Source organism: Pseudophryne corroboree, chromosome 7 (genome assembly GCF_028390025.1).
Source record: "Pseudophryne corroboree isolate aPseCor3 chromosome 7, aPseCor3.hap2, whole genome shotgun sequence".
Classification (NCBI taxonomy): domain Eukaryota; kingdom Metazoa; phylum Chordata; class Amphibia; order Anura; family Myobatrachidae; genus Pseudophryne; species Pseudophryne corroboree.
Window position 1 is genome coordinate 270287487 of NC_086450.1, and position 13416 is coordinate 270300902.

At 44.1% G+C, this 13416-nt stretch overlaps 1 protein-coding gene and 1 long non-coding RNA gene across 2 annotated transcripts in view; one reads left to right on the forward strand and one right to left on the reverse strand.

Annotated features, from left to right (window-relative positions):
- The window catches only part of DNAH7 (dynein axonemal heavy chain 7), a 1092938-nt gene that overhangs the window by 518534 nt on the left and 560988 nt on the right, over positions 1-13416 (forward strand). The window contains exons 24-28 of the mRNA XM_063934143.1: positions 4843-5011; positions 6704-6806; positions 6910-7037; positions 9093-9305; positions 9911-10009. Of these exons, the coding sequence (XP_063790213.1) occupies positions 4843-5011; positions 6704-6806; positions 6910-7037; positions 9093-9305; positions 9911-10009 (712 nt within the window). The remainder of the gene's footprint in view (positions 1-4842; positions 5012-6703; positions 6807-6909; positions 7038-9092; positions 9306-9910; positions 10010-13416) is intronic.
- LOC134945089 (uncharacterized) overlaps positions 3912-13416 on the reverse strand; it is a 37985-nt gene continuing 28480 nt past the window's right edge. Inside the window, exons 3-4 of the long non-coding RNA XR_010182039.1 lie at positions 9124-9299; positions 3912-4656 (exon numbers count right to left, since the gene is read on the reverse strand). This is a non-coding gene — a long non-coding RNA (uncharacterized LOC134945089). The remainder of the gene's footprint in view (positions 4657-9123; positions 9300-13416) is intronic.

Below are 13416 nucleotides of genomic sequence, written 5' to 3' on the forward strand. Positions count from 1 at the left end.
CATAAAGTACTAGGCCTCATGGTGTCGGCTTTCGACATGGTAGAGTACGCTCAATTGCATTTCCGCCCTCTGCAGAGGTTAATCCTTGCCAGTTGGTACGGCCTGCCCCATCGGATCAGGTCTCAAATGATTTCCTTAAATCCAGAGGTTCATCGGTCACTGAGCTGGTGGCTACAGAACCGACAGTTAAGCAGGGACCGTCCATTCTGGATCTCCAACTGGGTCCTACTGACAATGGACGCAACACTCTCTCCAGGGTCGGTGGACCAGGAAGGAATCTCTCCTCCTGATGATAAACATTCTGGAACTGTGGACAGTGTTCAGTGCGTTGATGCTTGCCCTGCCTCTGATAAAGAACAGGCCTGTTCAAATACAATCAGACAACGCCACCACAATGGCATACATAAATCAAAAGGGTGGCACTCGCAGCCGCATGGCAATGATGGAAGTGTCAAAAATCCTTCAATGGGCGGAACGCCATCTGCCAGCAGTATCGGCAGTGTTCATTCTGGGAATCCGCAACTTGGAAGCGGACTTCCTCAGTCTTCAGGACGTACACGCCGCAGAGTGGAGTCTTCATCCGGAAGTCTTTCAACTTCTAGTGGACAAGTGGGGCCTACCAGATGTAGACCTGATGGCGTCTTGACACAATCACAAGGTGACGGTCTTCGGAGCAAGGACAAAGGATCCTCAAGCAGCATTCGTGGACGCACTAGCAATTCCATGGAACTTTCAGCTGCCATACGTGTTCCCTCCAGTGTCACTCCTGCCCAGGGTAATATGGAAGTTCAAGCAAGAAGGAGGAATACTACTTCTAGTCGCTCCAGCGTGGCCCAGACGGCATTGGTTCTCAGACCTGCAGGGTCTCTCGATAGAGCGTCCTCTTCTACTTCCTCAATATCCAGACCTCCTCGTTCAGGGCCCTTGTGCCTACACGAACCTGGCCAGACTGGCTTTGACGGCGTGGCTCTTGAGGCATCACTCCTGAGAGCAAAAGGATTCTCTGAGGCGGTCATTCAAACTATGTTGAAAGCCCGTAAACCTGCTTCAGGTCGGATTTATTATAGGGTCTGCAATTCTTACTTTACCTGGTGTGCGGGTAAGAATTATGATGCATATACTTTCAGAACTTCCAGGCTTTTGGCTTTTTTACAACAAGGCCTAGACTTGGGCCTTCATTTAGCCTCCCTCAAGGTCCGTATATTGGCCTTGTCGGTGTGGTTTCAGAGAAAAATTGCGTCTCTTCCTGACGTTCACTTTCACTCAGGGTGTTTTACAGATTCAGCCTCCCTATGTCCCTCCTGTGGCTCCATGGGATCTGTCTGTTGTTCTGAATGGCCTACAAGAGTCTCCGTTTGAACCTCTTGAGTCAGTGGACCTTAAATGCCTTACGCTTAAGGTCGTTTTTCTGTTGGCTATTGCCTCTGCTAGGAGGGTGTCGGACTTAGGCGCTTTATCCTGTTCTCCACTTTTCTGATTTTTCACTGTGACCGGGCAGTTCTTCGAACTCGCCCAGGTTATTTGCCTAAAGTGATATCATCTTTTTATCTTAACCAGGAGATTTTGGTACTGGCCTGCATCTCTTCTGGTTTGTCTTCCAAAGAGCGATCTTTGGATGTTGTACGGGCTCTCCGTATTTATGTGGAAAGGACTGCCTCTATCAGGAGGTCATATTCCTTTTTTGTACTTTTTGGTTTTCACAAATGTAGCTGGCCTGCGAATAAGCAAACCTTGGCCAGATGGATTAGAATGGTGATTGCACAAGCCTATGCGCAGGCTGGTCTCCCAGCTCCTGCTGCTATCAAAGCTCATTCTATTCAGTCTGTTGGACCTTCTTGGGCGCCTGTGGTCCTCAGTGAACACGTTCATTAGGTTCTATGCCTTTGATACTTCCGCCTCCCAGGATGCTTCCTTTGGACGCCGGGTTCTTGTGCCCGCTGCAGTGCGTCCCCTTCCATGAGGAACTGCTTTAGGACATCCCTGATCTTATTCCCTGTGGGATACCAGTGTACCCGGCTGCAGAAAAGGAGGTTTATGGTAGACTTGCCATTGTTAAATCTCTTTCTGCGAGGTACACTGGATTCCAAAGGGCGCCCACCCTGACGCACTTAGCTTCTTTGGGTTTGTATGACATTAGCCTCTTTTCCCTGTCGTGAGAACGTGGTTCTATGTGACTAACATCTACCATCTCTCTTACCTGCTACTGCATTGGACTGGTTAACAAAACTGAGCTCCAGTGCCTGGAAGCGGGGCTATAGAGGAGGTGGTGCTGTGCCTCCTGGGAACAGTCAAAGCTTTAGCCTGTTGGTGCCTCGGATCAAGATCCAACTCTACACCCCGATGTTACTCCCTGTGGAATCCGGTGTACCTCACAGAAAGAGATTTAACAATGGTAAGTTTACCATTAATCTCTTTATTTATTTATTTATTTATTCATTTAATAAAGCAATCTATTACCCATTAAAGGAAGTATTTTGAAGTTGATATCACATGCTGAGGCGTATTAAAGTCTACAGAAAAAAATAGCTATTCAAAGTAGGGCCAAGACCATGCTACATCAGGGATTGTTCCTTAGTCTATTAGTCTTATTTCATTGATTTACTGTATTATGCCAGGCTATGCTAAAGAGTGCTAGTTTTCCTTTGACAAAGTACAGATGTTTCCTCACACACATATTGGGGCTGATTCAGACCTGATCGCTGGGCTGCAAAGCTTGCTGTCCTGCGTTCGGATAGCCGCCACCTCCAGAGGGTGTGTAAATTCGCCGTGCAAGTGTGCGATCCCATGTGTACGCAGAGCTGAAAAAAATCCACTTTGTGCAGTCTATGCGCAGCCTAGGACTTACTCTTACAGTGCGATGTGAAGAGGCTGATCGGGCCGGAGCACCCTCTCTGAAAACGCTTGCGTATTTCCGGACACTCCCTGTAAACGGTCAGTTGCCACCAACAAATGGCCTCTTCCTGTCAATCACCTTGCGAACGCCCGTGCGTTCGGATTTTTCGCACCATACTTTTGCTTACCGGCGATGCCCGGTGTTGTTGTCCGACGTGCGTGTGCATTGCGGTGCATATGCATGTGCAGTCAGGACCTGATCGCCCTCTGTGCGAAAGCAATCAGGTCTGAATCACCCCCCATTGTCATATGGTGTGAGTTGCTTGGAGCGACTCAATCGCTCCCCCACTGGTAGTATCTTCCTAAACATTTCATCTTAGTTACATTGTAGCCACTTACAATGCCGCTCAAAGTGTACATGGGGCGTTGGGTTACTGCTCTTATCATAATGGTGTTTGTATAAAATGTGTATTATGTCGCAGAGTAAGCATAACAATGTGATGTAAGGACCTTTCTTACAGATTTGCAATTTAGTCGCACACAGAAGTAAAGTACCGCCAGACCAAATAAGATGTAAATGATCAGTAAATACACGGTGTGGCTAAGTGACAAAGGGGTCTATTTACTAAGCCAAGTACACATATAAAGTGGATCCCAAAAGACCCCAAAGTCCGTGGCGCACCAAACGGAACTTTTTGCCACAATTATCGCAACGTTGTATGAGAACACATTTGTATGTTATAAAGAACAAAATTTACATACAGTAAGAATAAAATCACAATTGAAAGTTAGCTTTGAGTAGCAACAGTAATTTAGGGCTTGATTCATAGTTGTACGCTATGCCTGTTTTCACAATTGTGCGTTTATCCGTAAACTGCGCATGCGTCACTGCCACAATGCATGCACACTGCATTTGAATTGTAATTACGCTGACTAAACTCCAGCTTGTAATTTGTCACTGCCCACCACAAGTGTTTGAAAGTGAAAAACCTGGTGGCTTTTTTCACAGCTTGGCATAATGTACACATTGTACTAAAACCACCCAAAGCTTACTATATATATGAAATTAGAAATCTGCATCAGTAATATAAACAATGTATATTTTCAGAATGATGAACCAATTTCAGAAATAATGGAACAAAAGTCTAATATAAACACAAATTGTGCCCCCTCCCTCCCCTGCCGGCATTCTGCTTCCGGGATACCGGCGGAGGTATGCTGACCGGTGGAATTCTAGTTCTCTATTTTTCTTGTAGCCAATACACTTTTCTGGTTTTACCACACAGTCCATCCATTTGTTTTCTATAATTCCTGCTCACATTTTTGTCCCGATTGTGTTCGTACAGAGTTGCAGTTGTGATTTCAGGCACACGCACAGAGAAGTACATCAAAATGTATATGGGTGTGCCTGGGCAGTGACTGGGGGGTGGCTATTGAGATGCACGGAGATGGTCTGTCTTATGGGTATGTTGAGGCGTTTGCGTACACAGACACCTAATCACATAAAAGGCCATACCCAGACGGATAAACTACACCTGATGTAGGACTGGTTCATGTTTTGATGCTGCCAGACGCACCAATCGGTATTTCAGCGACTTCTGGTGCTTAAAGTAGACATCCCAGTCTGCACATTCAGACACATGGCATTTTACCAGTGGAGTACTTTCGGCAGCATTAGTCGCAGATGTGTGACCAGCAAAAGATGTAGACACGGATGCGGCTGCGTCCAACTCAGATTCATCCCCATTGTGTTGCTTATATTGTGCTCGTTTCCCAGCCCATAAATTAAATATTTTTGTTGTTGAGGCCATGGAATTTTAGTAACTGTAAAGTAAAATATAAAAACAAATGAAATAAACAAACAAACAATAAAAAATAGATATATTTATATATATATATATATATATATATATATATATATATATATATATTGTATATACAGTATATATATATATATATATATATATATACATATTTATTTTAATTTTACTATTTTTGTCTCAATAACAGAACTTTATTTGGTGCTCTTAATCTTCACCTGGGCGGAGCTCCAGAAGGTCCTGCTGGCACAGGAAAAACAGAAACTACAAAGGACTTGGCAAAAGCAGTGGCTAAGCAATGTGTTGTTTTCAACTGTTCTGATGGACTGGATTACCTTGCTTTAGGAAAATTCTTTAAGGTATGATATACTGTATTTAGTCAGACTAGAAATATAAAGGACCCATCAACAAATCTAGCTGCAGGAGCCCTATGCTGACTCTTACATAATAGAGCATCATACTGTACATATGTACAATGTATTCTATAAGTACAGAATTACAATATGTTTTTTGTTGTGATATGGCTTGAGGAACTATAATAGAGTAGTTTTCCCGTATACTGTATTTCATATAGGGTGAGTCACTGGCAAATTCTGTAGTAAATTTAATGACCTGTATCTGAGCCCAAAAATGTATGTTTGTTTACAGTTGTGCTGCCGTATTAAATATCTATATATATCTATAGCCAGGTCTACTCCTATCACTCCCTGCCAGGGCAATTTGTGGGGCTCCTTAGTAAGTTGGATATGGTAAACCAAGAGATTATAAAGAGTAAAATGATATGAGACTGCAGGAATTCATATTTTGGACAAAAGGTCTCCATAGGAGTATATTGTGGTCTATGGTGGGAGCCAAATTAAGAGAAATGGAAGTGGAGAAGCTGGAGATATTGGTAGAAACATTTGGTGGGAAAGCCATACAGTATGATTGCCTCATGGTGATGAACTCATGAAATGTGACAAGGAGAGGTCACAGAGGAACTTGATGTTGTGTCTCTTTTAGGGTTTAAAAGTTTTAGGATCTTGGCCTGGGGAAAGACTTTACTGTTCCAGAGGGGGGCATAAGTGGGAGGTTATTAAGCAGGCCAAACACTCTGGAACAGTAATCCCCTATGGAGAAAGTAAATTGAAGGGTGGGGGAAACCAAGAGAGAGGGAAGCTCTGTTTTGGTGGGAGGCAAAAAAGAGCTGGAAGCAGCTTCTAGATCCAGCAGAGCTGTATTAAAGGGATGTGCCCAGAGGGTTAGTAGCCCCGGGACCCCCACTCTCAAAAGCCACCTGGCCGCCAAAGCAGAGGTCCCAGCAGCAGCATGCAGTGATCTAGAGTGACAAGGGGGGAGAGATGGGGGGCTGAAGCTGAGAGATGCAGAGGGTGAGACTGAGACACAGGATAGGATGATGAGGCTGAGAGACAAAGGAGGTGAGGCCGAGAAATGGGGGGGATTTGAGGCTGCGATATATGATGGGACGAGTCTGAGAGACACAGAGGTGTGGTTGATGACACACTGGAGGTGAGGACTAGAGATATGGGATGAGGATGGGAGACTCAGGAGGGAGATGAGGCTAGGAGATACAGGGACGATGAGCCCCTGGCTTCCTCCAGTACCCGGGCACTTATCGCCTTTTGACTGTCCTGCAGAAGTACAGGTAGGATCTGTGCTGCTACTGAATCATGGAGGTGTGTGGGAGGAAACGCACACAGCAAGGGGGATGGTGCTGACGGGGGGGGGGGGGGGGGGCTCCTATCTTTAGTGCTCCGGTATCCTTAATGTCGTCAACACATGCTTGAGAATCAGATTATGAGATACCATTAATCAAATCCATGAGTTCTAATACTGTAGAACGCATAAACTTTTATCAGTATACATAAAATTGCTGTTGAATATATCACCAATATGTTTTTTCATGTTTGAACTGGGTATCTTAACATAACTATAGTAAAATAGTATAGATAGGAAGGATAGCATCTTTTTATTAATACAAGCTGACAAAAACCCAGGTTATTTTATGTTTTTAGGAGACAGACTTAATTATTCTACATTTCTCTTCCTAGGGGTTGCTTTCCTGTGGAGCCTGGGCTTGCTTTGATGAATTTAACAGAATTGATTTGGAAGTACTCTCTGTAGTTGCACAACAAATCCTCACCATTCAAAGAGGTGCTTGTCTCACTCAAATCATGCAGTGTTTTATTACTTTACTCATTTTATCAGTAACATTATTATAACATTTACATTGTTTAATCATTTGGTTTTATTGTAGGTATAAACACAGGATCGGATCTATTACTGTTTGAAGGCACAGAATTAAAATTGAATCCCACATGTGCAGTCTTCATCACCATGAATCCCGGCTATGCAGGACGTTCAGAGCTCCCAGACAATCTTAAGGTGTGACAGATTGTGTGCATAATGCATATTTCTTATTTTGGAGTGATATCTTTTGTATTTGATTGCAGCTTTTATTTTAGTAGTAAATAAATTATATGACAGAGGATTGCTGAACAAATTATTTTGTCTACATTAAAGGTTTTTGTTTTCTATAACATGATTTTAAGAGCGATCCTGTTGTCTGCAGATAATATGTTATGGTATATATTAAGTCATACAATACAGGGCTGTAACTAGGGTGGTGCAGAAGGGGCTTTACCCACAGTGCATTTGCCCTGTGGGCGCAGGAAGTGGTTACAATACCGCTAGTCTAGATCCAGGACGTCAGTATACCAACAGTGGGATCCCGACTAGGGCTGGAATCCAGATGCCGGAATCCCGTCACCACAACACCCATAGAGGGAGAATATAACCTGTGGCGAGCGCATCGAGCCATCGTGCCTGCAAGGGGCTTTATATCGCTCGCCCCGCTGCCGGGATCCCGCTTTCTGTATGCTGATGGCCGAGATCCCGTCCATCGATATTACATACCGATCCCGTGGGCGCACTGTCCGCATGCACCCCGATTGGCTGCCTGTGTATGTGCCACCACCAGCTGACAGCGCTGCCTGCTGTAATGTACACCCTGCTCACACTTCTCACTGACAGCACACCCTGCTCACACAAACACACACTGCCAACTGACCCTACACCCTGCTCACACATGCACACACTGCTCACTGACACTACATCCTGCTCACACATGCACACACTGCTCACTGACCCTACATCCTGCTCACACATGCACACACTGCTCACTGACCCTACACCCTGCTCACACATGCACACACTGCTCACTGACACTACATCCTGCTCACACATGCACACACTGCTCACTGACACTACATCCTGCTCACACATGCACACACTGCTCACTGACCCTACACCCTGCTCACACATGCACACACTGCTCACTGACCCTACACCCTGCTCACACATGCACACACTGCTCACTGACACTACATCCTGCTCACACATGCACACACTGCTCACTGACCCTACACCCTGCTCACACATGCACACACTGCTCACTGACACTACATCCTGCTCACACATGCACACACTGCTCACTGACACTACATCCTGCTCACACATGCACACACTGCTCACTGACCCTACACCCTGCTCACACATGCACACACTGCTCACTGACCCTACACCCTGCTCACACATGCACACACTGCTCACTGACACTACATCCTGCTCACACATGCACACACTGCTCACTGACACTACATCCTGCTCACATACACATGCTACTCACTGACACTATACCCTGCAGGGAGGGGAGAGGAATGAGGAGGAGGAATGAGGTATAAGGGCTCTACCTGGCATATTGTGTATAAAGGACTCCTCTGTGACGTAACGTGTATACGGGGTACTATTGTGCACACTGCTTAGCAGTGGAATGTGATTTGGTACTATTCTGTGACCACGTCCCTTCCCATTAAGGCGTGCCCATATATTTTTTGGCGCATGCCTTCTGCGCGCACTGTCCCTAATTTTAATAGGGGGGGGGGGGGGGCACTAATTCCCTTTCTCGCACAAGGTTGTTAAAAGCCAAGATATGCTGTATATTACTTTCATCTTGCCAAAATGTCAGAAAACTATTTTGAAATGGAGTTTTCTAGGTTGTAAATCTTCAGAGTTAAAATTTACATGATTAAAGGAATTATTCCCGTACCTTTTTGCACGAAAAAAAAAAGACTTTTACCATGTTTTTTGCCTGATGGTCATTATCAGGCAATTTAGTTGTTAACCTGTTTTTTGCACGAAAACACATTGATCACACAGAGTGGTTATCAGGACTAATTGGATACCCCCTGGGGGACAATTAGCTGCTATTATTTCCCGCGGCTAATTTATTTCCCCCCTGAATGTGATTTTATAACACACATATACAATGCTTGGATATGACTTTTTATTAATTATAATGCAATTTTACTCAATTGCATTATACCTTTTTTTTTTTTTTTTTTAAACTTCATATATTTCTTATATTTTTTGTTACAATAGGCTCTTTTCAGGACCGTGGCAATGATGGTACCTGATTACGCCATGATAGCCGAAATAGTTTTATATTCCTGCGGCTTTGTAACAGCCCGGCCTTTGTCAGTGAAGATTGTGGCAACATATCGTCTGTGCTCTGAACAATTGTCTTCCCAGCATCATTATGACTATGGAATGAGAGCCGTGAAGTCAGTGCTGACAGCTGCAGGCAACCTGAAGGTACAGATAAATGTTTACATGGAAGCCGATATAGAGTTTTTAAATAACTCCACATTCATGGACTATTACATTATTCAAAAGAAATGAGATATGAAAAAATAGACGTATACACCTCTACATTGGCATCATATGTACTTGTTTTACTACTAGTCACCATGCACCTGCCCTGCCTCCTAACAGACGTACTGTGCTGTATATACATTTACATGCTAGTTTAATTGTACTGCAATTGTGTGATCACGCCATTACAAAGCTTTCCTATGTGAGAGCGCCTCTTCACATACAAAGATTTGAATACTTGCTTTTAATTTCCTTTTGTATGTTCCGAAGTAGAAGATATGTTGCATTTGTGTTTTTTTTAAAAGCAATACTTACAAGTGGTTAAATATATTTAGATCAATTGTATGGCATTTGTTTTCCTAAATTAACCATTTCTGCCACTGTCAAATGGACTTTGCCAAATTCATAGCAATTCTTTTTTTATGTATGAGTAAGAAATACATTTTTTAATCTGTTACATATTAAATGGTCCTGCATAAACAACTGCCCAGGTAATGCAAATATTATAGTCTAACCTACAATGTGTTCATATTTTTTACCCCCAGCTTAAATACCCAACTGAAAATGAAGAGATTTTGCTTCTTAGATCCATTATTGATGTAAATCTGCCCAAATTTTTATCCCATGATCTCCCTCTTTTTGAGGTAAGATTAAGATGATGGCACACTTTTCATAATGTGATTTGTAAAACAATATAATAAAATGTATTCCAAACATATTTAAATAAGTTCTAATATTTCAAAGTTTCTACAGTGTGATGTTCAAAAAAGTAAATTTTCCTCTTGTTACAGTTCACATATTTTACAATTTAAGTAGAAACAAAAGTTGAGGATTTTTTTTACTAATTTTAGTATCTGTTGGTTCCATGCGATGCGACCGGAGCCAGGAGTATGTTACCTAGCCAGGTTGCATCACATGGAACCTGCTGCCCCCAGCCCCCGCCTCTGTGTGCCCCCGGTCCGGCAGTGACGTGGCAGTCTCTGACCGCAGATATCGTTGCCGGATTTGTGCCCCAGAATGGAGTTTGGCGGTCGGCCACTACAACATCATGACGTCATCGGCGGCTGGCGGCGGCTTCCTTCCCATCCACTGATCTGGGATGAAGGGGATTTATAGAGGTATGTGACCTTGTGCTGCCGGCAACGACAGGCAACTCTTTCAGTTGTCTGAATTAAAGTGGAAAAATACTTTGTATGGCCGATGCAGCAAGGAATGGTTATAAGTAAATTAAATATATGCGTTTATTTAAACAAGTGAATAAAATACTGAAAACAAGTTCTAAAACTTCCCATATTATAGATTAAATGCAGTAGATATATAAATATAAAATATAGGTGATCAAAGCCTTCAACATAATCTATGCTTGAAAGAGTATATTTGGTTTAAAGCAAAAATCATATAGGTCAGTAACAACAATAAGCCGGTTATAAATCCATCAAATGTGCAGAGTGAGGATCACTTTGAGTGATAGAGGCGGGCATTGGGAGGGCGGCATTATGGCGTTGCGGGGGTGTGATGGCTAAAATGAGCGGGCTGAACCATTTTCGGGGCGCCTATGTGACGTCACACGCAGCGCTCTGATTAAAAACATGGCCGCAGTACGGGCAAAGGTTGTCCACAATTGCTGCGACTGCAATGTAAATTGCTGTCACAGCCGCTGTGTGGAGGGTAGCATGCTGGGCGGCCTTACCCTGCACTGAGCGGCCCCCAGCATGCAATAGAAACAGTTGCAGATCCTGCTTTTTAGCAAAATCTGCAATCGAACCTGAGCAGGGTCCTGAAACCATATTTTTTTATGGGCGTACTTGTTAGTAATATGATTCCATTTTAACAGGCAACAGTAGAGCTAAAACAAGTCTATAACAACAAGAACTTGTGTTAGTATTTTTGGTCCATATAATACACAGGTAGATATATTGTTTTCCTTTGTCCAACAATTGCATACAATTGCGAAAAAAAAGTAGAACCCCCTCCCACACTGATTGCCTCTGCATATAGGTCAGCTACCCAGGGCCGTTTCTAGACCATTTTGGCCCTACAATGGGCGTGGTCTCATGATAATGGGTGTGGCCTTGCAGGAAAAGACTACCCTACACCCCCAGACCTTGGCTACCACAGGAAAGAAAAAATTAAATATATTATGCACCGCACAGTAATGCCGCTTGTACCATATTATGCCTCACACAGTAATACCACTTGCACCATATAATGCCCCACACTGTAATACCCCTTGCACCATATGATGCCCCACACTGTAATACCCCTTGCACCATATTATGCCCCACACAGTAATACCTCTTTCATCATAATATGCCCCACAGTTATGCCCTTCCCTGTCGCCTTAATATATGGCTCACTCACATAATATGCCCCAGTACTACCTGATTGTGGTCAGGGATTTCATGCTGCTGTCGCCACTGTCTTCCTCAGCCACGGTCCCGACACTTGCTCCTGCCTCTAGTGATTTGATTGTCCCTTCCAAAATGGCCATTTTGGGAAGGACATTTTCAACAGTATGCCATGCAGATGGCCAGTCTGCATGGGATACTGTGCAGCTGCAGGCCGCAGGCGCCCCGTGCGATTGCATGGTTCGCCCAGCCCTAATAACAGCCCTGCGAGTGCCGCTGCAACTATACTTGTGCTGTGTATAACTAGTCTCCCCTTTCACCGCCTACCAAGGAAGCTACCTGATACAGCCAGGCGTTCAGCCGGCACCACAACAAGCCTGGGGATGCCTAGTTCTTGTATAGCAGAAATGTCATCTGCCCCCATGGAAGTGTAAGCTCGCCACATACAGTATATGGAGGAAGGTAACCTGTTTTAAACCTTGGACTAGTTATACGTGGCACATGTATACTAGTTGTGGCAGTAGCCGAATCATATGCAGAGCAGAGACTGACACTCGAGATCACAGAAAAGGTTTTGCTTATACAGTACTTTGAATACTGATTACTATAAATAGAGGCAATCATAGTCTATTTTTAAAACCTTTTTTTTTCCGGCAATTGTTTTCATCTACTGGACAAAGGAATATAGGGAAACATCTACCTATGTATTATAAGAAATAAAAATACCAACCCTTTTAGTGCTATTTTCAAAGTCCAAAAAGGATTCCCCTTGTGACTATAGACTTGTTTCAGCTCTACTACTGCCTGTTTAAAATGGACTCATTACTAACAATTTTATACCCTTGTTTAAGTAAACACATATAGTTCATTTACCGATAACATCCCTTGCTGCACTGGCCATACAAAGTATTTCTCAACTGTGTGTACCAGCAGGACTGCCATCAAGGAGGGGGGCTGTCAGGACTTTTGTCCTGGGCCTGGAAAGTGTTGTACATCGGCAGGCAGTAGTGAGTGTGACAGGCTTGCCGGTGGCATTTCAAATGCCGCGCTGGGATCACTGAGCAATTGCAGCAAAGGCAGATTTCCCTGCCGAGTTCAACACTTTGCAGATTACACACACACGTGGCTATTCAGCAGCTAGCAACACAAACTGCAGCTTGTATGCTGAACAAACCTCTTAGACATTGAACACAGCCAAACAGGATATATTAGAACTGGTAAGCTGGGCTAAACCCAGTAAGCAGGAAACACTGGACTGCAGACTTTTGGCTTAGGTAAGTCATGATAAGCTACTAAGACAAGAGGAACAAAGTCAGGATCATGACATTGATAATGTGCCCAGTGCAAAGGGACGGGGCAGGACCACGCAAACAGTGTCTACATGTAAGCAGACGCCGGAGAGGGTTGGTGGCTGGTGGGTGCTTGCACGGCTCGCCCGCTCCTAAAGATGGCCATGTGGGCTTGCTGAGAGACACAGAGTGAAGTGTGGGATTCTGAGAGGCACAGATTGAAGGGGGTGAGGCTGAGAGGCACAGACTGAAGAGTGGAAGGCTGAGAGACACAGAGTGAAGGGGGAGGCTGAGAGACACAATGTGAGAGGGATGGTGAGAGACACAGGGTGGAGATGATGGTGTGGCTGAGAGACACAGGGTGGAGATGATGGTGTGGCTGAGAGACACAGGGTGGAGATGATGGTGTGGCTG